The sequence below is a fragment of the Lutra lutra genome, chromosome 8 (assembly GCF_902655055.1).
Source record: "Lutra lutra chromosome 8, mLutLut1.2, whole genome shotgun sequence".
NCBI lineage: Eukaryota > Metazoa > Chordata > Mammalia > Carnivora > Mustelidae > Lutra > Lutra lutra.
This window is the reverse complement of record NC_062285.1, coordinates 143,049,582-143,069,872: the sequence shown is the minus strand read 5'-3', so window position 1 is coordinate 143,069,872 and position 20,291 is coordinate 143,049,582. Positions and strand designations below refer to the sequence as shown.

The following is a 20,291-nucleotide window of genomic DNA, read 5'->3' as shown; positions in this document are numbered from 1 at the left end:
CACACATGCACACACATATGCATGCACAGGCACACACGTGCACAGACACACACATGCACACGCACACACATATGCACGCACAAACATGCACATAACACGGTTCCAACTGTACTTAAATCCTTACACCCGGTTTCCTAGGTACCGAAAGGCATACAAGCTTCCCCCGCAAGCAAGAGGGCCGCTGTCCACTCTGCGTCCCGCCCGCCTCTCTGAGGCTACTTCCTCTCCGGCAGAGCGGCTGGGGCTCCGCACGGTGCTGCAGGTGGACGTGGGGTGCCCTGTCTCCCACTGGTGCCTGCGGCCCTAGGGCCTGGGAACCTAGGGCTCAGCCCAGGGGGCCACTGGGGGTGGGCGTGGCCATGGGCGGGTGTGGCCGTGGGCAGGCGTGGCCATGGGTGGACATGGCCGCCTCCCTGGACTCTGCACTCAGCGGCTCTGGGAAGCCTCCTGAGCTCTCAGGCTGCACCAGGTCCCAACAGTTCCATTAGTTCTGCTGCCCCGAGACAGCCCCTCCTCCTCTCATGCCTCAGTAGCTGCGCTGCAACCTCTGTGCTCCCGCCAGGGCTTCAGGGAGACTCTGCTCCCAGCTGGGCCCTGCTTCTCCCCGCTCCCCGGAGGGACACAGCCACTGCTGGACGAAGAATTGTTCACACAGCCCGGTCACAGCCCGGTCACAGCCTGGGTCACAGCCTGGGTCACAGCCCGGTCACAGCCTGGGTCACAGCCCGGTCACAGCCTGGGTCACAGCCCGGTCACAGCCTGGGTCACAGCCTGGGTCACAGCCCGGTCACAGCCTGGGTCACAGCCTGGGTCACAGCCTGGGTCACAGCCCGGTCACAGCCGGGTCACAGCCTGGGTCACAGCCCGGTCACAGCCTGGGTCACAGCCCGGTCACAGCCTGGGTCACAGCCTGGGTCACAGCCCGGTCACAGCCTGGGTCACAGCCTGGGTCACAGCCTGGGTCACAGCCTGGTCACAGCCTGGGTCACAGCCCGGTCACAGCCTGGGTCACAGCCTGGGTCACAGCCTGGGTCACAGCCCGGTCACAGCCTGGGTCACAGCCTGGGTCACAGGCTGGGTCACAGCCCGGTCACAGCCTGGGTCACAGCCCGGTCACAGCCCGGGTCACAGCCTGGGTCACAGCCCAAGTCACAGGCTGGGTCACAGCCCGGTCACAGCCTGGGTCACAGCCCGGTCACAGCCTGGGTCACAGCCCAAGTCACAGCCTGGGTCACAGCCCGGTCACAGCCTGGGTCACAGCCCGGTCACAGCCTGGGTCACAGCCTGGGTCACAGCTGGGGACCCAACATAGAGACACAGCCTGGGTCACAGCTGGGGACCCAACATAGAGACACAGCCTGGGTCACAGCTGGGGACCCAACATAGAGACACAGCCTGGGTCACAGCTGGGGACCCAACATAGAGACACAGCCTGGGTCACAGCTGGGGACACAACATAGAGACACAGCCTGGGTCACAGCTGGGGACACAACATAGAGACACAGCCTGGGTCACAGCTGGGGACCCAACATAGAGACACAGCCTGGGTCACAGCTGGGGACACAACATAGAGACACAGCCTGGGTCACAGCTGGGGACCCAACATAGAGACACAGCCTGGGTCACAGCTGGGGACCCAACATAGAGACACAGCCTGGGTCACAGCTGGGGACCCAACATAGAGACACAGCCTGGGTCACAGCTGGGGACCCAACATAGAGACACAGCCTGGGTCACAGCTGGGGACCCAACATAGAGACATAGCCTGAGTCACAGCTGGGGACACAACATGGGGTCACACCCTGGGACACAGCCTGGGGTTATAGTCCGGAGTCACAACTTGGGTACGCAACAGAGAGATATGGCCTGGATCACAACTTGGGGACAGAGCCTGGGGACACAACTTGGGGACACAGCCTGGGGACACAACATAAAGTCACAGCGTGAGTCAGCCTGGGGACACAGCCCAGGTCACAGCCCAAGTCACAGCCTGGGTCACAGCTGGGGACCCAACATAGAGACACAGCCTGGGTCACAGCTGGGGACACAACATAGAGACACAGCCTGGGTCACAGCTGGGGACCCAACATAGAGACACAGCCTGGGTCACAGCTGGGGACCCAACATAGAGACACAGCCTGGGTCACAGCTGGGGACCCAACATAGAGACACAGCCTGGGTCACAGCTGGGGACCCAACATAGAGACACAGCCTGGGTCACAGCTGGGACCCAACATAGAGACATAGCCTGAGTCACAGCTGGGGACACAACATGGGGTCACACCCTGGGACACAGCCTGGGGTTATAGTCCGGAGTCACAACTTGGGGACGCAACAGAGAGATATGGCCTGGATCACAACTTGGGGACACAGACTGGGGACACAACATAAAGACACAGCCTGAGTCAGCCTGGGGACACAGCCCAGGTCACAGCCCAAGTCACAGACTGGGGACACAGCCTGAGTCATAGCCCAGGGACATAGCCTGGGAACAGAGCCTGGGTCACAGCCCAGGGACACAGCCCGGATCACAGCCTGAGTCACAGACTAGGGACACAGCCAGGGGATACAGCCCGGGTCACAGCCTGGGGACACAGCCCAGAGACACAGCCCGGGGACACAGCCCAGGTCACAGACTGGGGACACAGCCTGGGGTCACAATCTGGGGTCACAGCCCGGGTCACAGCCCGGAGACACACTGGCTGGGTGTCCTCACACCACTTTGCTCCGCCGTCCCCGGCAGACTCTCTCCCCTCCCATCAAGACTTGGAAGAGCCCAGAACTCCCCGAGCCAGGCTGTCATCTGGTGACACACGGCCCCTCCTGTGAGGGCTATCACCCTCTCTCTCCTGCGCCCAGGCCCCGAGCTCCTGGGGCTCTGCAATGGGGGACCCCAGCAGAGTCTGGGCTGGGAGAAGAGCCCCCCAGCCTCCCACCTGCTGGAGAAACAAAGCACCGGCCCCACACCCCAGGCCCAGACCCCGGCCCCGCCCTGCCCGCCCCTCCATCCCCTCCGCCAGCATCCACACGGCCACAGAGTCCTTCCCTTTGCTTTGCTCCTGAGCCTCGGGCATCCCTCCCCCTCCTCAGCCCCGTGCTGCTCTCAGTGGGCCTGGACACCCCTGCCGCCGCGTCCGGAGGGCTGGCGCTGAACGGGGGACAGCCGGCGTGGTCCAGCGCTGAGTCTAACAAAGACAGGCATCGACGGGAGCGCTTTCCCAAGGCTTGTTTCTCCCAGTGATTTATTTTTACCGTGTCTCACAAACGTCAGCCCTTCTCCACCCAGAGCCTGGGAAACGGCGGTCCACACGAGCCTCTCCCGGGTCACCGTCTTCTGTCTAATCCCCAGCCCCCACCAGGCCGCGGGACAGCTCCTGTCTGACCGCCGTCCTCGTCACCCAGGTGGCTTGGGCTGTGCTGGGGCTGAGTCTCCCGCGGCCCCACCGGCCACCTTCCTCCTGGAATGCAGACAGCGTCACGGCGCCGCGAGTCACACACCCGCCTGCAGCGCGTCGCCCACAGTCCTCATGGACAGAGCTGTGCCCCCACCAGCAGCGGACAACATGCTCACGGCCTGAAAAGCAGCCCTGGGCTCGCGGCCGATGGCTCCCCGACGCTCCCGCCCGCCAGCGCCCCTGCTACCACTCGTGTCCTTCCTGCTGTGCACACTGGCCTGTCCCGGACATTCGTGTCACCGGACTCACACCACATCTGTCCTTCCGTGTCCGGCAGCTATGGTTCAGGGTCCCTCCAGGCTGTGGAACGTCCCTCCTTTTTCTGGCTCAACCGTGTTCCGTTTCTCAGACACGCCGCTTGGTCACTCGTCCATGGACGGGCATTTGGGGCATTTCCACTCTTCTGGCAGGTTTACACTGCTGAGAACACCCGTGTGCAAGGGTTCCTGGGGACACATGCTTTCCCTGCTCTTCAGCGGGCACCTGGGGTCCCACGAGGCACGGGACTGCCCAGCCACGTGACAGCACATCGTGGAGCCGGACCGGTTCCCAAAGCAGCTGCACGGTTCTGCTTTCCCACCCGCGGCGCATGAGGGTCCTGGGATGGCCTGACTCGGTGCTGCTCTGAGCCAGTGCTCCGGTGCTGGTGTCCCCCCACACCGGTGGGGATGCCACGGCGTGCTCCGTGGGCCCAGTCTGCCTCTTCCCGAGCACTAACCCCGCTCAGCAGCTTCCTGTGTGCTCAGCGGCCATTTGCACGAAGATCTTCCTAGAAGCAGCTACTACTCAGGGCCTCTGCCAGCTTCGTAACGGGCTATGGGCCCTTTGTTGATCTCATCCCGGAAGTTCTGTGTGTTTGGAAACAAGTCCGTCGCCAGATCCGTTACGGGCAAATGCTCCCTCCCCTTGCGTGGGCTGGCCTTTCCCCGGCCCAGCAGTGTTCTCCCAAGCAGACGGGCTTCTAGTCTTGGTGGAGCCTCCCTTACCCACTCTCTCTCCCTTACCCGCTCTCTCCCTTACCCGCTCTCTCTCCCTTACCCGCTCTCTCCCTTACCCGCTCTCTCTCCCTTACCCGCTCTCTCTGTCTTGTTGCTCATGCTCTTTGTGCCGGATCTAAGAATCCTTCGCCAAACGCAGGTCGTGAAGAGTCACCCTGTTTTCTTCTAAGACTTGTACGGATTCGGTCTCTGGCCCATGTCACGTTGGCTTCCGTCCACAGTGGGAGATGGGGTCTAGCTTCAGCGCTGGCCGTGTGGCTTCCAGGGGTCCCAGCACCACAGTCGTAGGGCTGCAGATGGAATCCGTGGGGCCTTATCTCTAGACCTTTCGCTCCCCTGGACGGAGGGTCCCACGCTCATCTGGAACCACAGCCCTCGTCCATGCACAAACCCCCCAATGTTTGCCCCTGCTCTGCACGTTGTCGTCGGCAGGGCACCCAGGCCACAACTAGGACGTGTGCGTCACCCACTGCTCGCAAGAACGGATGGCGGTCGGTGGCTCCCTGGGCCGGGGAGAGCAGGTAGTGCTTAGAAAAGGCATCTACACATTGTACCCAACAGTGTCCGGTCTGCAGATAGAGACGGGGGCCCAGCCTGCCAGCATCCGTTGGCCAGCACACAGGGGACTGCAGACGACACCTTCCCCGCTCCGCCCCCAGGACTCCCGGCACCCAGGCACCCCTGGAAAGGAGGGGTACGTTACAGTTCTGAAGTTCCCACGCAGGCACATGGCATGCTGTGTTCCCTCCTTGGGGACAAAGGACAAGGCCCCCCTGGAAGACAGGCGGGCTTCTCGGCCAGGAGCCTGGCAGGGCCATCGGAGCGCATGGCTGGCTGGGCGCCGACAGGACCCATCACTTCCTCAGAGCCTCTCTAGCCAGAGTGCCAGCCAGTCACCCTCCTGCTCCTCAGACAAGCTGCAGCCCTCAGGGCAGGCCTGTGTGGAGCTCAGACCTGGGGCCCCCGCCCCAGGGTCCCAGGGACACCTCTCCCTTCCCTCGTAGCCGGGGACAGGGCCGCACCCACTTCCTTTACTTTGCTTCCTTTCAAGAAGGGCTTTGGCCCTCACGGCAGCCCTGCGGAGGCACAGGGCCCGCACGCTCCTGCCGACAGGGCGAGGGGAGTTCGGGCTTTCCTGGAGCTGCCGCTGCAGGTGCAGGCCCACAGCATGCCCAGACACCACGGGCTGCGGTGTCCACGACCAGGACACCCCGGGGGCAAGCTGGAGCACCTGTACTGTGCTGAGGACACACGGCCTGGCAGAGAGGACTGCGGCTCGCCTCGGAGCCTCCTGTCCCGACATTTAAGGTGGAAGGAAGGACTGCACGCAGGCGGAGTGGGTCACGGTGCGGCCAAGAGCAGGCTGGGCAGTCGTCCCCCCAGAAATGCTTGGGGCTCAAAGACGCAGCCAGGAGTCTCCCCCTCCTTTCCGGAAGAGAAGCTTCCCTGGTGAGCTCCTCTTCATCCTTCAATATCCTGTTCAAATGCCCCTTGCAGACCCTTGACAGGGTTCCAGGCCTTCCAGGAAAAGAAGGTTGTGCCCCGGGGACCCACAGGCCCTGACCCACAGTCTGGGCCCCAGCCCCCAGCAGAGTCAACCCCCCGGAGCACACACTGTATCTGAACGAACGAATGAGGGAAGGAAGGAATGAACAATCAGTAAACGAGCAAACAGGTGCGCAGACGCAGGGGCGCTCCCTCGTCCGAGCTCCCCCGCGGAGTGAACTAGGGTCAGCCTACGCCCCCAGCTGCAGTCCGGCTCGCACGGACGCCGGCCCCCCAGGCAGGCTCAGGTCTTCTCTTTCGCGGGCACCGTCCCACGTGAGGAAACTACGCACACAGAGCGGGAAACCAGAAGAGCAAAAATTAAATGCGAGGGCCGCTGGGGACACGCCCGCCGTGCAGAACTCGAGCCGACTCCTCTGTCCCGCCGCCCCCGGAAGCGGCCGGGTTTAACCTGGGTCTCCGGAGCCGCTCCTGAGGTGCGGGGAGGCTGGCGGGGGGGGAAGAACATGGTTGCAGAGGAGCAGACCCGGACTCGGTGAGTCCCCAGCTCCGACCCCAAGCCTCCCTGCAAGCTCGCGGGACTAAGGAGGACAGAGAGGACAGAGGCAGGGACGCCGCTGTGAGCGCCCGCTGGGCATGCGGCCCTCACCCCGCCCGGGGCAGAATCGGCCTCAGCAAGGAGGAGCAGCCCTGTCACCAGCAGCGGCTCCAGGTCTGGGAGCGGGACGGGGCGGGAAGCGTGGGGACGAGTACAGCTGAGTGGCCCGAATTCATGCGGAATCGGGCCCGCAGCCGGAGTTCCTGAATGCCCAGGCGGCCTGGAGAAGCCCCCGCCTGCCGGCCCAAGCGTGCGCCTTCTCGGGATGCCGACCGACAGGGGCTTCTACTACGGACGGAAACGTCTAGAAGAGAAACCCAGCCTCCGGGACGAGCTCCTCGGAGCGCCAGGTCCTCCAGACACTCCCGTGTGCCTGCGGCCCCCGGCACCAGGGCTGGCAGTGCAGGGGGGCGGCATGTGGCCGTGGGGGCCAGGAGGCTGCTGACACAGGGCCTGGGCTGGGGTGGGGCCGCTGGGAGCCTGGCTGGGCCTTCAGGGTACTCTGGGTCCCGCAGGCCCCCCTCAGCCAGGCAGAGCAGCTGTTTCAGCCGCAAAGGTGCATGGGATACCTGGATGGGGCGAGGTGGGGCCAGGCTTGCTACCCGCCCCCCCCCCTCCTGCCAGAGGCCCAGAGACGCTGGAGGTGCAGGCAGACTCACTGCCCCACCATGTCCCCGGATGCCCTCAAACAGTCTCCTCGGTGATGCTGGGGGCAGGGGCGCCCCAAGCCAGTCGGTCTCCACCCTGCAAGGGGGCCTCGTGGCTCTCTTCCTTCCTGCCCTGGGGCCGCTGTGACTTTGGGGACCACACTGGGGCCTGCCTGGCCCGTGAGAAAGCTGCCCTCGCTCCCGGAGTGGCCCCACCATCACCACTAGTGCATTTCCATGCCCTGAGCCCCGAAGATGTCCTAGTCCCATGCTCGGCGCCTGCTGCATTCCTCAGCAGACCTTTGTGAGGACGGCGTGGGTCCCGGGGTCATGGATCGACAGGAAGGGGCTCCCGGGTAAAGGTGGCCAGATGGGGTTGGCGCCCAGAGCTCCACTCAGAGGCTCCTGGGAGCAAAGGGCAGGGGTGACCGCAGGACCTGGCTGTCTTACGGTGCGGTGACCACACATCCTGCAGCTTCCCAAGGAACCAAGGCTGCAGCACACCCCTGCATGGGGCTGCTGACCCCAGGGAGCCCGCCGACCCCACAAGGCCACCCTCTCCAGTGACAGGGCTCCGGGCAGCCTCTGGTGCTCTTAGCCCGTGGGGAGGCCGTGCTGAGTGCCGCGGGGGGCCAGGGTTCCTGCTGGGCCACACAGAGCGCCCCCCTTGACCTGGATGGCGCAGCTGCCGGACAGCCGCTGTGAGGGCTCCCTGCGCTTCCTCTAGAATATCCGATTCTGTTTCAAAGACAATTCCCGGACGCGGCGCCCCTCAGCTGTCGGACAGCCTGATCCGGTGGCCGTGGGGATGCCATTGCCACCTCCCACATACCCGAGGAGATGGGGTCTCCACGGGTGCCTGACGCCTGCCCAGCCCAAAGCAGGAGGAGCCCACGCCCTGCGGGCAGCCTCAGCGAGAAGCCACGGGTGATGGACGTAACGGTGTCCGGGCCACAGCCATCCTTGTGAGGCACGGCCTCCGCTCCCCTCTGCCCACGGCAATTCCAGGGGGCCAGCAAGTCCCTGCGGGCACGCGCGGCACCCAGGCTCCCCACCCCCCCCATGCCCCGCAGCACCACAGACACCACACCGCAAACGAGCCAACGCTGCCCCCGGCGCCATCACCCCATCAGGACTGTGCAGCCCAAGGCCCGACCCAGAGAACAGGAGGCCCTCACAGATGACCTGGGCTGGAGCAGGGGTGGGGCGCGCTGTGTCAGGTGGCACCTCGCCGCCCCTGCCTTCGACGGGGTCCCTGGCTGTGGGCTCTTACCGTCCACGCAGGCGGGTCGGGCTCTCGTGGTGCCCGCGATCTGCCCCTTTCTGCAGGCGCAGCGAGCCGTCTGCCGGGCGATCGTCCTCCGAGGCTGGCTGCTGTCCCGGTCCAGGGTCACAATCTCACAGGTGCCGGCGGCCAGCTGACCTGTAAGAGAGGCACAGACGCCGCTGAGTGTCTGCTGTGAGGGGACGGGCCGCGAAGCCCTCCCGCCCGCGGAGGGGCCCTGGGGGCACAGGGAGGCAGGCCGCGTCCCCAGCGCATGCGTCTCAGGCCCCTGCCATCGGGGGAACACGCTCCCCGAGCGCTGGCGCCGGGTCAGGCCCGCGGGCTCCGCTCCACACAGCTCACGGGCAGCCAGGAAATTAAACGTGGCCCAGGCTGCCACGCCCGGAAATGAGAGGGCCGAGTCACGCGGTCAGGAGTCTGATGGAAGGAGCCGGCCTGCACGGAGCAGGGCTGTCGGAATCCAGGCTGGGCCCCGGGGTCTCCACGCAGCCTGGCCTGAGGGCAGAGCATGCAGCGAAGACCCTCGCCGGGTCTGTGAACGGCGGTGAGGGAGAAAACCCCGCCGTACGGGGCTGGCCGAGAGCAGCGGGGACCCGGCCGTCACCAGCCACGCCGGACCGTCCGGGACCTCCTCTCCCCCACACAGGCTGGTTGGTGTGCACAGACACACGCACACACACGCACACACACGTACGCATGTGAGATGTGCACACACGCTTCTGCATGTGCCCCTCACTCCTGCTTCCCCACGTGGACTCGGCCGCAGCTCCTCAGAGTTCGTGGGCACAGGACTGGGGACAGCGGGGACCAGGGGCCTTGGTCTGTCTCTGGGCCAGCGCGGCACACACAGAAAGGACACGGTGACCTTGAACGGGACAAGTCAACCAGTGAAGTGGTTTCCCCTTCCCCTCCTGTCTCCTAAATCCCAGCGGGGATGCCTGTCCAGCCGAGGGCCCAGGGGGTCCACATCCCGGCAGAGGAAGAACCCCGCCTTCCACAGGACGTCCCTCCGCCTGGGACACCGGTGCATCCGCTAAGTGCCGGATGCTCACTCGGACGATAAAGACGGTGTCAGCTGTGGACGGAGGGTGGACAGATGGAAACTGGCCACCTCGCCCCATGGGAGACGGGAGGTCGTCCCTCGTTCAGCCATGCAGGTCCCTCCCTGGGCCAGGACACCAGCTGCCCCCAGCCACGTAGCCACGGCCCCACCTGCATGTCCCCTCTGGAGAACCACCAGAGGTCCCACTTGCTCATGGCCTGCGCCTCCATTCCCTGGGCAAACAGTAGGCACCTGCTGTACACTGTCCACGATGTTGGACCCTGAGCCCATGATGCGAGCGACGCAGATGGCACGGTGCCCCGAGGGGATCCCACCAGCTGGGAAAACCACCTCATACAGATGCCCAGATGCAGGGGCCCAGCCTGCCCATCACGTGGGGGCCGAGAGTGAGACAGGACAGTATCGTGGGGGGTGGTGCACCTCAGAACAAGGGAACAACAGAGAAAAGACACCAATCTGAGGGGCCTGAAGGGCAGGTGGGGGGAGGGGCCGTCCCTTCCCTGCAGAGGGAAAGCAGGCGGCACCTGCGACCCCCAGACAGCGTTTCTCAGCCCCAGTGTCCTTTCTCGTCCACGCTACTGCTGTCACTGCAGGCCCTTCCTCCCAGCAGACCCTGGGTCCTCCAGGCAGCTCACTGCACAACACTGACCCTGCCTTTCTGTCACCTGTGTCACGTGGCGGTCCCCAGCCCACCCAGGGAACCAGGTCCAAATCAGGCATCACCAAGTTGGCCGGACAAAGCACGGAGAGCAGCCGAGAGCCGCCCAGCCCACCCTCGACCTTGGGGGTGCCGAGTCTGAGTTAGAGCCAGGAGCCACGGGTGCGGCGGCGGTGGGCACTGGGCACGCCCAGCCCTGGGCTCAGTGGGACTGTGCGGTGGCCAGAGCCTGCCCTTGATGGCACACAGGGTTTGCTGGGGGCACAGCACAGGTGCAGGACGAAGGAGGCCAGTGGGGTCTCTTGGGCATCTCCTCCCTGGACGCCAGGGCCCCTCGCCGTATGGAGCAAGACCCCACTGGGGGCAGTGCCCAGCTCCGCCCCCGGAAGGCTTCGCCGCAGGCCTGGACTTCCATGAGCTGATTACAGGAAGAATTACAGCCGCTCAGAGAACTGAGGGGACATGAACCGGGCAAGTGGACAAATGCAGCAGTGGGAAGAGCGCTGGGCGGACACGATGCTCCTCTTGCCACACGACGCGACCACGGGAAGCATGCGTGTGAGCCGGCCAGGCGCACGGCAGACGCCGGGGCTCACAGGGCCATTGGATGTTGTGATTTGCAGCTGGGAGGCCTCTGCCCCGCTGCTATTTTAAGCTCTGCTGGCAGACAGGGGCCGCTCCTCACTACTGCCCAGCTGGGCTCCAAAGTCCTCGGGGTATGTCAGTGGGCAGCAGAGGCCCGTCTCCTGCTTCCCTGGACACCGTGAGTCCCAGCTGCTAAGTAAGCCACCAACCAGCCATGCGACTCCCCACCGATGGCATTAATCAGCACACAAGCCGTGAGAACACCTGCCCAGGCACGTGGGAACACCTGAGCCTAGATCCCCGCGTGGTAGGGGGCGGCCAGGCGGCCACAGTGAGGGCACTGGCAGGGCTGCACGTCCCAGAGGACCCTCACCCAAGTAGGTGTATCAGCGGCAACGGTCAGCCAGACACCATCATCCCCAGGGGCCGCCATGCTGGGGCCGGAATGACGAGGCCGCCAAGCGCCCCCCCTGAGGCCTGCACGTGCATCCACTCCAAGCTGAGACCCAGAGCAGGTGCCGTGGACGCAGGTCCGCATCCTGGAGTGGCTGTGGGAAGGAACCACAGACTGGGTCCACAGCACACGCTGCATTCTCCCGCCTGGGGAGCGTCCCCCGCTGCGGCGCTTAGGGCAGTGAGCGGCTTGGGGTGCTAAGGGGACCGTTGCAGTGAGGAGTCGGCACCAGGCTTGTAGCCTGTGGGCCGAGGTGAGCATCTCCTGCTCCCCTGCGGGTGGGCAGGGCGTCTGCAGGGCCAGGCCGTGGCCACGGGCCCGTCCCTGCTCTTCACCTGCCCCGGAGGACGAGCACACTGCCCGCTCAGGCCCCTTGACCTCCAGCTTGGCCTCGGCTCCTCCCTGCGATCTGGCAGTGGGTAAACACACTCATGCCCGCAGCCCACCTCTGAGCCCTGCTGGTGGCCGAGCCAACCCCGATGGGACTGTCCGCCAGCCAGGGGGGCTCCCAGAGCTCGGGACAGCAATGGTCAGCAGGGAGAAAACAGGGCTGGAGATGGGTCTGGGAGCCACTGGTCAGGACATCTGGGGCCCTGCAGGCCAGTCTGTCAGATCAGGGCCCTGAAGGGCCTGCTGGCACCCACAGGACCAGGACAAGGCCCTGCCTGGACACCGAGTCCCTGCTCCAGCACCAGCGGCCACAGCCACCGTGGAACCCCGGGCCTCTCTGCTGCACCCGTGTGGGCTGCAGTCCAGACGGGCATTGTACCTGGCCTTGGGGGAAGGGGCTGGGGATGCTCACCTCGGCCCACAGGCTACAAGCCTGGTGCCGCCCCCCTCACTGCGACGGTCCCCTGAGGCACTGGCTCTGGGCTGGCCTGGCATCGGGGTTCTGTCCCAAGACCCCACACCTCGACAAGGTGAGCCCCTTGTACCCTCTCCCTGCAGACTCTACAGAAACTGGTCCCCGAGGTTTCATCGCCCAGGCTGGCGGCAGGGCACCAGCCCCTCACGATCCCCAGCCCAGTCCCCAGGGGCGGGCTGCCACCACCCACACCTGAGTCCGGTCACCAGAAGGGCTGTGAGCATGTCCTCAAAGCAAGTTGTGCGGAAACCTTCTCAGGTTCGTTGCACTATTACACGGAAAATCATTTTAATTGAGACCTTGCAACCCGCTGGCTGGTTCCCGGAGCTCCTCCTTCGCGGGAGTCCAGAGTCCCAGGCCCCGAGGTCCAGCCTGGCCTGGTCCCGCTGCTCAGGCAGGCGTCTGCCAGGTGTGGCCACACTGATGACAGTGACTGCTCTCCATCGGCCCTACGGGGAGACAGGCCCTCAGTCCTCGGGAGGGGCTTGCTGGCCTGGAGAGGGCCTCACATGGCCATCCTCATGCTGTCCCCCGTCCTAAGAGGGCCGCCTGCCAGGGACTAGAGCTGGAGACTCAGGCCAGGAGCAGAGTGGCCAGTACCCAATCCCCCTCCTGGCATTTCCTCCCACTGCCTCGGCCCGCACTAGCGTCCTGACCATCACGGACACAGGGGACACAGCTGCCACACTCTGAGCTCGATGTGGACACTCGGGCATCAGCCCTGGGCTGGTCCCCCCGGGCTGGGTCCCCACCAGTGTAAGTGCACAGGGCAGGCCTTCCCGTGGGACGCGTGGGGACAGACAGAAACACAAGGACCAGTGGGGACAAGAAGGACTCTCCAGTCCCAGGGGACACAGCGGTGACAGAGGAGCACAGCAGCCTAGCCAGAACCTTCACGGGATAACACGGGGGTCAAGGCCAAGACCTGAACATGCTGGGCGCCCCCAACCTGAGAGTTGGAGTCCAGGGCTCTGTGCCAAGTAAGAGTGAGGACATGCCAGCAAGCAGCTCATCACGGTGGGCCACGGCAGGTCATGGTGGGTCACAGCGGGTGACAGCAGGTCATGGCGGGTCACAGTGGGTCACGGCGGGTCACTGGGACAAACCTGAGAGTGTGGAGTGTCCGTCCCTCGGGGGCATCATCCCTGCCACTTCCCACTGCAGTCCGAGTTTCAAGACAGGACACAGGTTCCCGTGCCCCCTGTTCCTAGGATGCTGATGGGGGTGAGACCCCGGGGCACCCGGTGCCCCAGTTAGGCACCCTTGGGACCCAAGTCCCCAGATCTGCGAGTCTGTGCATGGCTCAGTGCGTTCCTCAACGAGAAAACACACAAAACCACGAGGAGACACGACTGACAAATCCCCGGGGGTGGTGGGAAACACGTCCCCAGCGTCCAATGGCGGGCTGTCTGGGTGGCCTGGGTGGCCGGGGGGGGGGCACTGCACTCACCCCCCAGCCACGCTTCAGGGGTGCGGAAGCTTTGTCACACGTCCCAGCGGCCTAGGTACAGGCCGTGCTTGGAGAGGACGAGGCCGCGCTGCCACAGGCAGGAGGAGGCGTCTGCCGTCCTGACTCCGGCTCAGACCCTCGACTTTGGGATTGAGGCTGTGCTGTTCTCATTAGGGCGAGGCCTGCAGCAGCATGGCCTGAGGCCGGGAGATGGCAGGAGGGGAGGCCTGGCAGGTGCTGCTCGCATCTGGGAGATACCCCGGTGCACGGTCGCCCGGCACAGGGCCACGGAACCAGGAGCCCCTCGGAGCCCTGCCTCCGCCGCCCGGGAAGGCCCTCCGGTGGGTGGAACAGGCAGTGTGAGACGGGGACCACCCACGTCTGCTGGGATCTCCGGGACCAGATCCCATGGACACTGACCTTGCCCCACCCTCACACTCCCAGCCGCCCACGATGCGCACCTGCCGCCGGCAAGGTCACAAGAGCCACGAATTCACGACAACTGGCTTGACTCACCACAAGGGCGGGCTGCCGTGTGGACTCCGAGGTGTCCCTTCCAGCCGCCCGTGGAGGACCACGCAGATGGCCGCTTGGCCACGGCTGCGGCCTGAGCCCACACGGCTGCTGTCCCCAAATGGTGGATTCTGGCAGGAGCGGTGGTGCGTGGCTCCACGGGGCAGGACACAGCGGAGGAGGCCGGAGCCCGGGGCGGCCCTGCTCCACACCCACCTCTCCCGACCCGCACTGTGGAGACGCCTGCCGGAGGCGGCCACACGTGGTTTTGTCCCGACCACGGAGACAGTCAGGAAGAGAATTAAAACACACAGAAAAACACTCGGCAAAACCTGACAGAATATTACAGCCTTGGGATCTGAGCTACGGGCGACCCTGGTTCCCACGGCATCAGCCCCGCCCCAGGCCCGTCCCCGGGGGAGCACAAGCCCCTCCCCCTGCAGCGTGGGCAGACCTGCCGTGTGTCACCGCCCGAATCCCTCTGCCTGCTCCCTCACGGGGCAGGTCCCTGTCTGGCCAGGAGGACGGGGGAGGGCGGTGCAGGGGGCAGCTCATGAGCCCTGCCATGGTGCGCCGTGGTAACGGTCCTCTCCCACCGCCTACCGTGCCTGACCCACAACGTCCCGTGGGGCCGGGTCCTCCCTGCGGCTTCAGACACCCACAGGGTCCTGGAGTTTGTCCCCCGCAGGCAAGGGGGCTTCTACACGCCGAGCTCCCTGGCCTCTGGTTCTCTAACCCAGTTGGACCTCAGAGGAGCCAGCTAGATGCGTGCAGCGGACCACCACGCCCAGGGCCGGCTCAGGGACAGCCCGGGGGTGTGTGGGAGGGGCACAGAGAGACAGAGAGAAATCAGGAGTGGACAGAAGCACCCCCTCCGACCAGGCAGCACCAGCAGGCCTCGTGCAGTGTGCCCCGACCCAGGCTGAGGCCAGCGGGTGCAGACGGCATGGCAGGTCCCCACGCTGCGAGCACACGAATGACCGAATGACGGTCCCCACAGGAACCAGGGCCTTTGGGGACCCAGAGCCAGCCCAGCCGGCCCACAGGCCCCTCACGGCATGTAGGGACCATGGAGAGCCCTGTGAGAGCAGGTGTGGGCCACAGAGCACTCCCGTGCCCTCAGACGTGAGCTCAACGCTGATAAGCAGAGGCACCCGTGCACACATTATGATGCACACACACGTACACACAGATGTTCACACACGTGTGTGCACACGAGGCTTTCCCCCAGTGGACACCATTGCTCCTTCCTGCTCAGCAGAAGCGAGTCTATTCCCACTGGCCACAGAACCACTGGCCACCCCGCCTGCCTGAGGCTCAGGGATCCCTCAACAGTCCTGTTTGCTTTCCAGCTGTGCCTCCCCGGACAGCCACCAGCCCAGCCACCTGCCCGTCTACCTTCCTGGCCAGCTCCTGGAGACACTCCCGTGACCACACTCAGCTGTGCCCTCCATCCTCTGAGTGGAAAGTTCCATCTGTGTCTGCATGCGGCGGGGGATGCTGGGGGTGCCGCCCTCCAGCTGGGAAGCCTCCAGCACAGCCTGTGTTCCCAGAGACGCCCCCCAAAACGGCCCAGCAGGAAGTCAGGGGGCCCTCAACCCCGTCTGACCCCTGGGTCCCCAAAGCTGAACTCCTGGCTGGTGTCGGGGCTCAGTGAGACCAGAAGGGGGAAGGAAAGGAAAGCACGAGTGTGTGAACCTGGGAGGCCAGGTCCTGGGTGGTTCCTCTGGGATTCCCAGAGACCCAGGGAGCGGCCTGGCCTTTCTGTGCCTGTTCCTTCCTGGTTCCAGTGCAGAGTGTCCGACAGCCCATAGCAATCCTGCCCTGGCTTGGCTTTGCAGGGGACGTGTCAGCAAGGTCAAGGGCGGGGGCTTGAACTTGGGACAAAGAGGGCAGGACACATCTGTGTGGACGTGCTGTCCCAATGCTGCCCAAAACCAGACAGTTGCTTCCTTGCCCATCTTGAAGAGGAGCCGTGGCTCGCCCTGCTCTGCCTACAGTGCCCCCCTCCTGCTGTCCCCTGGCTGTCCCCACTCACGCAGCTCTGAAACACAATTAGGACTTTTTCCAGCGAAGTCAAACATCTCTCGAAAAACGCCCAGACTGGGCTGACCTTGTCCCAGCCGGCTCCGGTCACCCGCTGCCCTTTCTCTCCCATGGCCATCCTCCCACCCAAGCCACATCCCCTGCCCAAACCCAGAAGCCGGGGGGCTGCCCGGGTGGGCAGGCGGCAGCCCCCTCCCATGGCCGGGCACACCCTTCCAGAAACTTCTGCTGGCTCATCACCGATGCAAAGAGCCCCCTGCCCGCTGCCTGGCCTGACTCACGGCCACCTGTGAGCTTGGAAACGAGACGTTCCCTTCCCGGGAGCAGGTGGGCTGTGCCAGGAGGGAGGGACAGCCCCGGCCGCTCCCAGCTCCGAGGGGAACCTCTGCTCGAAGGCGTCCGTACAGGCAGCCTGTTCCAGGTGCTGCTCCGCCGGGCTCTCCGCAAGCGGGACGCTGCAGTCCAGGCAGGGACAGCTGCAGGGACCATCAGAAGGAGCCCGGGACTAATAGCTGTGGTTACGGCTACGAGGCAGGCTTTTCCCGGCCTCCTGGGCAGCGATCAAAGTCTTTCTAGTTAAGTTCCCTCCGGTGGCTCCACCGTGAGCCTTAATCCCGATCCCTCCGTGCTGCCCTCACCGGAGCCCCTTCCTGCTCCCCCGGCCTGGGGCTCACGGGGCCGCACCTGCTGACAGCAGGGTGCGGTGGGACAGCCAGGCTGGGCCACGGTGTGGGAGCGAGCAGAAGCCACCCTGTGGGGTCGAGGGCCTGCCCGGGTTCACCGTCGAAGCCACCGACCCTGCTGCGGACGGGGCATGGCCAGAGATGGCCGCTGGTCCATGAGATTTGGGAGCCCACTGCCGCAGACGGGGCTGGCGGCTTCAGGAGGGAAACGCAGGCACCTGCCAGGGGCCCCTACTCGACCTTCACAGCCAAACACATGGGAACACAGCCGCCTCCCACTGAGAAGCAGCTGACCCTAGAAGGTTCAGGACCCCTGACCCTGGAGTAGGAAGGAGTGAGCAGAGCAGCTGTGGGTGTGGGCTCTGTGCTGGAGACGGCTGGGACCTTGGGGCCTTCCTGCCGCCCAGGGTCACCGGCGTTCCCCGCGGAAAGCACCTGCTCACCCGTCAGGTCCAGACCTGCCTCTCCCCACTCAGGCCCCTGGCCCCGATCAGAAGGACATTCGCTGGGCGGAGCCAGGTGACCCCGCTGTCCCCTCCTCTTGCCATCACTACAAGCAGGCAGAGGGGCGGCAAGAAAGGGCCACGTCGTTCTCTGCCCCAGAGGTCAGCAGGCCGGCTCCTCCGGAGGATGCTCCAGAGCGCCGGGAGCCGGTTCTGCACATCTCCAAGGAGGGACGGCCGCAGGGCTCAGGACTGAACCCGGCCACAGGACTGCGCCATCGAGAGGGTGGCCTGAGCCTGGGCCCATCTGCCTCAAGCCCCCTGCCCAGTTCCCTGTCGGGCCTCCCCGCAGCACAGGGCGGGGCAGAGCCTCACCCTCACCCGACGCTCTGAGCTCAGGGCTGCCGCAGCTCGGGGCACTGGGGCCTTCAGGCCCACACGGGGTCCCTGGCCTTCACCGTGGCCTGAACACCAGCACCCCCACCCTCCAGAGCCAACGCAGGCCTCCAGGGACCCCGTTGGACTTCCTCCCTGCCAGGAACAGCCTCCCCACGGCCCTGTCTTCTCTGCAGTGACAGGAAGAGGACACTTAGCACTGCTGGAGTCCCACACTGGCCAGGAAGCCAGGACAGAGTCCCCAGCAGCGGGTGCCTGGGCCCCTGTGACCAGGAGAACTCGCCCAGCACGATGATCAGGGCTCAGTGCAAGAATGACACAGGCAGCAGCCGCCCACAGAGCTCAGGGTAACCCTCCTGCCTGCCCAGCCTCGCACCCCGAAGAACAGGTGGCAGCCTCGGCCTCCCCATCTGTGAAACGAGCCAGTGGGACAAGCCCACAACTGTCCCTCTCTGGACTGAGCCACTACCGTGGAGACAGACACCGTGGGGAGGGGGCAGTGGGTAAGGGGGTGGCGGAGGGAAAGCCCCCATCTGCCACGAGCTGGGGGGTGGGGGTGAGGGGTGCAGCTGCCCGACGGGCCGCGGGAGAGAAGGCGGGGCTGACGGCGCACAGGGAGTCAAGCCGCACGCAGAGGGCGGAACCCAGCCTTGGGGAGGCCTGCATCCAGGTCCTGGGGTCTGGGACTTGGTGGTCTTCCCCACAGAAGGGTGTCACCTGCAGGGCGCAGACGTGAACAAGCTCAGGGCCTCGCGTGTAGATCACCCTGGTGGCCCGGGGCGTTTCGCAGTCCCTGCAAGAGGGAGACACGGGGAGATCAAAGCCCAGCGAGATGACCAGGTGACACGGGACACAGAGGCTGGAGGGACAGATGCCCTTAGAGACGTAAGGAGCAAGGGCCACACACTGAGTGGTTCGGGGAAGACAAGGAGCAGATTCTGCTGGGCAGCTCCGGGAGACACGGGTCCTGCCCACACTCGGCCTGGGGTTCAGTGAGACCCTTTTTAGGATGGGAGACCTCTGAACTGGGAGGGTCAGGTTTGCGTGGTTTGAAACCACAAGGACATGGGCTGCAGGGGCCTCCAGACCCGTGCCAGAGTGGGCAAGGCTGGCTGACCCAGGGCACAAGGGCCTCAGAGGTGCCGGCCAGGGAAGGGCACGGGGCAGGGGGTGGGGTGGCGGGGGTCGGTGGGATGGTGTGGGAGGACCACCTGTGGGGCCCCGGGCCGAAGCCGGGCAGGACAGGTCGCTGAAGGATGGAGTGGGACCCCGAGTGCCTCCCAGCCTGGCACCCTGAACGGGGCAGGTCCCTGCCGGTCCTCCCGCCGAGCCTGTACCGACACGCGGCTGCCTCCACCAAACCGGGGTGGGCCACACCGGACGGCGCCGCGGCTCCCAGCAAACACCTGCGCTCTGGGCCCCTGACCCGCCGGCGGAGAGGACGGCTGCGTATGCACAGCTGGGCCCGGGCTCGCGGACTCGGAGTCCGCGCTGCACGTTAAGTAGAATCACCGGTGAAAACGCAGCCTGAACATGAGACGCGGGCCCGGCCCCATGCCGACCAGCGGGCTGGGGTCCCTGCAGCCCCACTGCTCCTGCCGGCCAACACGTGGGCCTGTGTCTCAGAGGGGACTCCTCCCAGGGTCCCCGGGCCACGCAGGGCTGGGAGGGCTGCCAAGAGCCCACGTGCCCCCTTGGAGCCTCAGCGACCACCCAGGCTCTCCCGCGGCCCCTGGAGACTCACTACAGACTCCGGGCCCTGTGACGTCCCAAACACTGCCAGGAACCCTGAAGGAGCGAGACTGTCCCGAGTCCTCCCAACTTGGGAGCAGACAGGGGGCTCGGCGCAGGCCAAGGGACCCAGGTCCCCGCTCGGGAGCCCAAGTCCTCCGCTGTCAGGACCTCGGCTCGGAGACGCCTCTCAGGACTCGGTGACGGAGCCGCAGGGGGCCTGGAGCTGAAATGCTCCATGAGGACCGGAACCGAGAGCGGTGCAGCGGGGCCCGCGGCCGCCCCGGCCACAGGAGCCTCACTTGGCCTGTGCTCCCCAGCCCCGGCCTGGCCGCACGAAGGCCGGGACGACCCAGAGGTCGTCAGGGGCCCCCCAGCCAGTGCCCAGGCCTCATCCACGGCAGCTGGGCTCGCCCTGCCTGTTGGGAGTGGCCGCGGCTCTGGGCGCCTCCGTTCCTCCTCCAGCCTGGCCTGGCAGGTTCTCTGGGGGTGGAGACAGGTGACAGACCCTCCCACAGAATGTTCCCAAAGGCTCAGGACTCCAAGCTGCACTCCAGAGCTCAGGCTTCCCCAGCCTCTGCACGTGTCCCACCCTAAGAAGGAGCACCTGCCGGCCTGTCCCCGCTGGTGGCCCCGGGCACCCACTTACTTCGACAAGGGGGCATGGCTTCGGGTCTCCCTCCGGCGGGTCCTCCGTAGGCCTGGCCGCTGGGGTCGGGTAGCCACACCCAGGAGCCCAGAGTCCAGGCCCCGCGGCAGCATTTCGACTTCCTTCCTCGGGACTGGATTCATCCCCCCGTGTTTCGGGGCCCAGGGTTCCGGACGGCCCCAGGCCTTGCCCCCCCCCCCCCCAGTGGGCCAGCGTTTCATGGCAGGACAGTCCAGGAGGCGCACATGCTCTTACTTTTCTCCTTG

The 20,291-nt window shown here is 65.5% G+C and overlaps 1 protein-coding gene across 3 annotated transcripts in view; it reads right to left on the bottom strand.

The window, feature by feature from the left end:
- Positions 1 to 20,291, bottom strand: part of TAFA5 (TAFA chemokine like family member 5) — a 185,990-nt gene that overhangs the window by 57,436 nt on the left and 108,263 nt on the right. For all 3 annotated transcript variants that reach the window (XM_047743441.1, XM_047743439.1, XM_047743440.1), the window contains exon 2: positions 8,478 to 8,627. In XM_047743441.1, the coding sequence (XP_047599397.1) occupies positions 8,478 to 8,627 (150 nt within the window). The remainder of the gene's footprint in view (positions 1 to 8,477; positions 8,628 to 20,291) is intronic.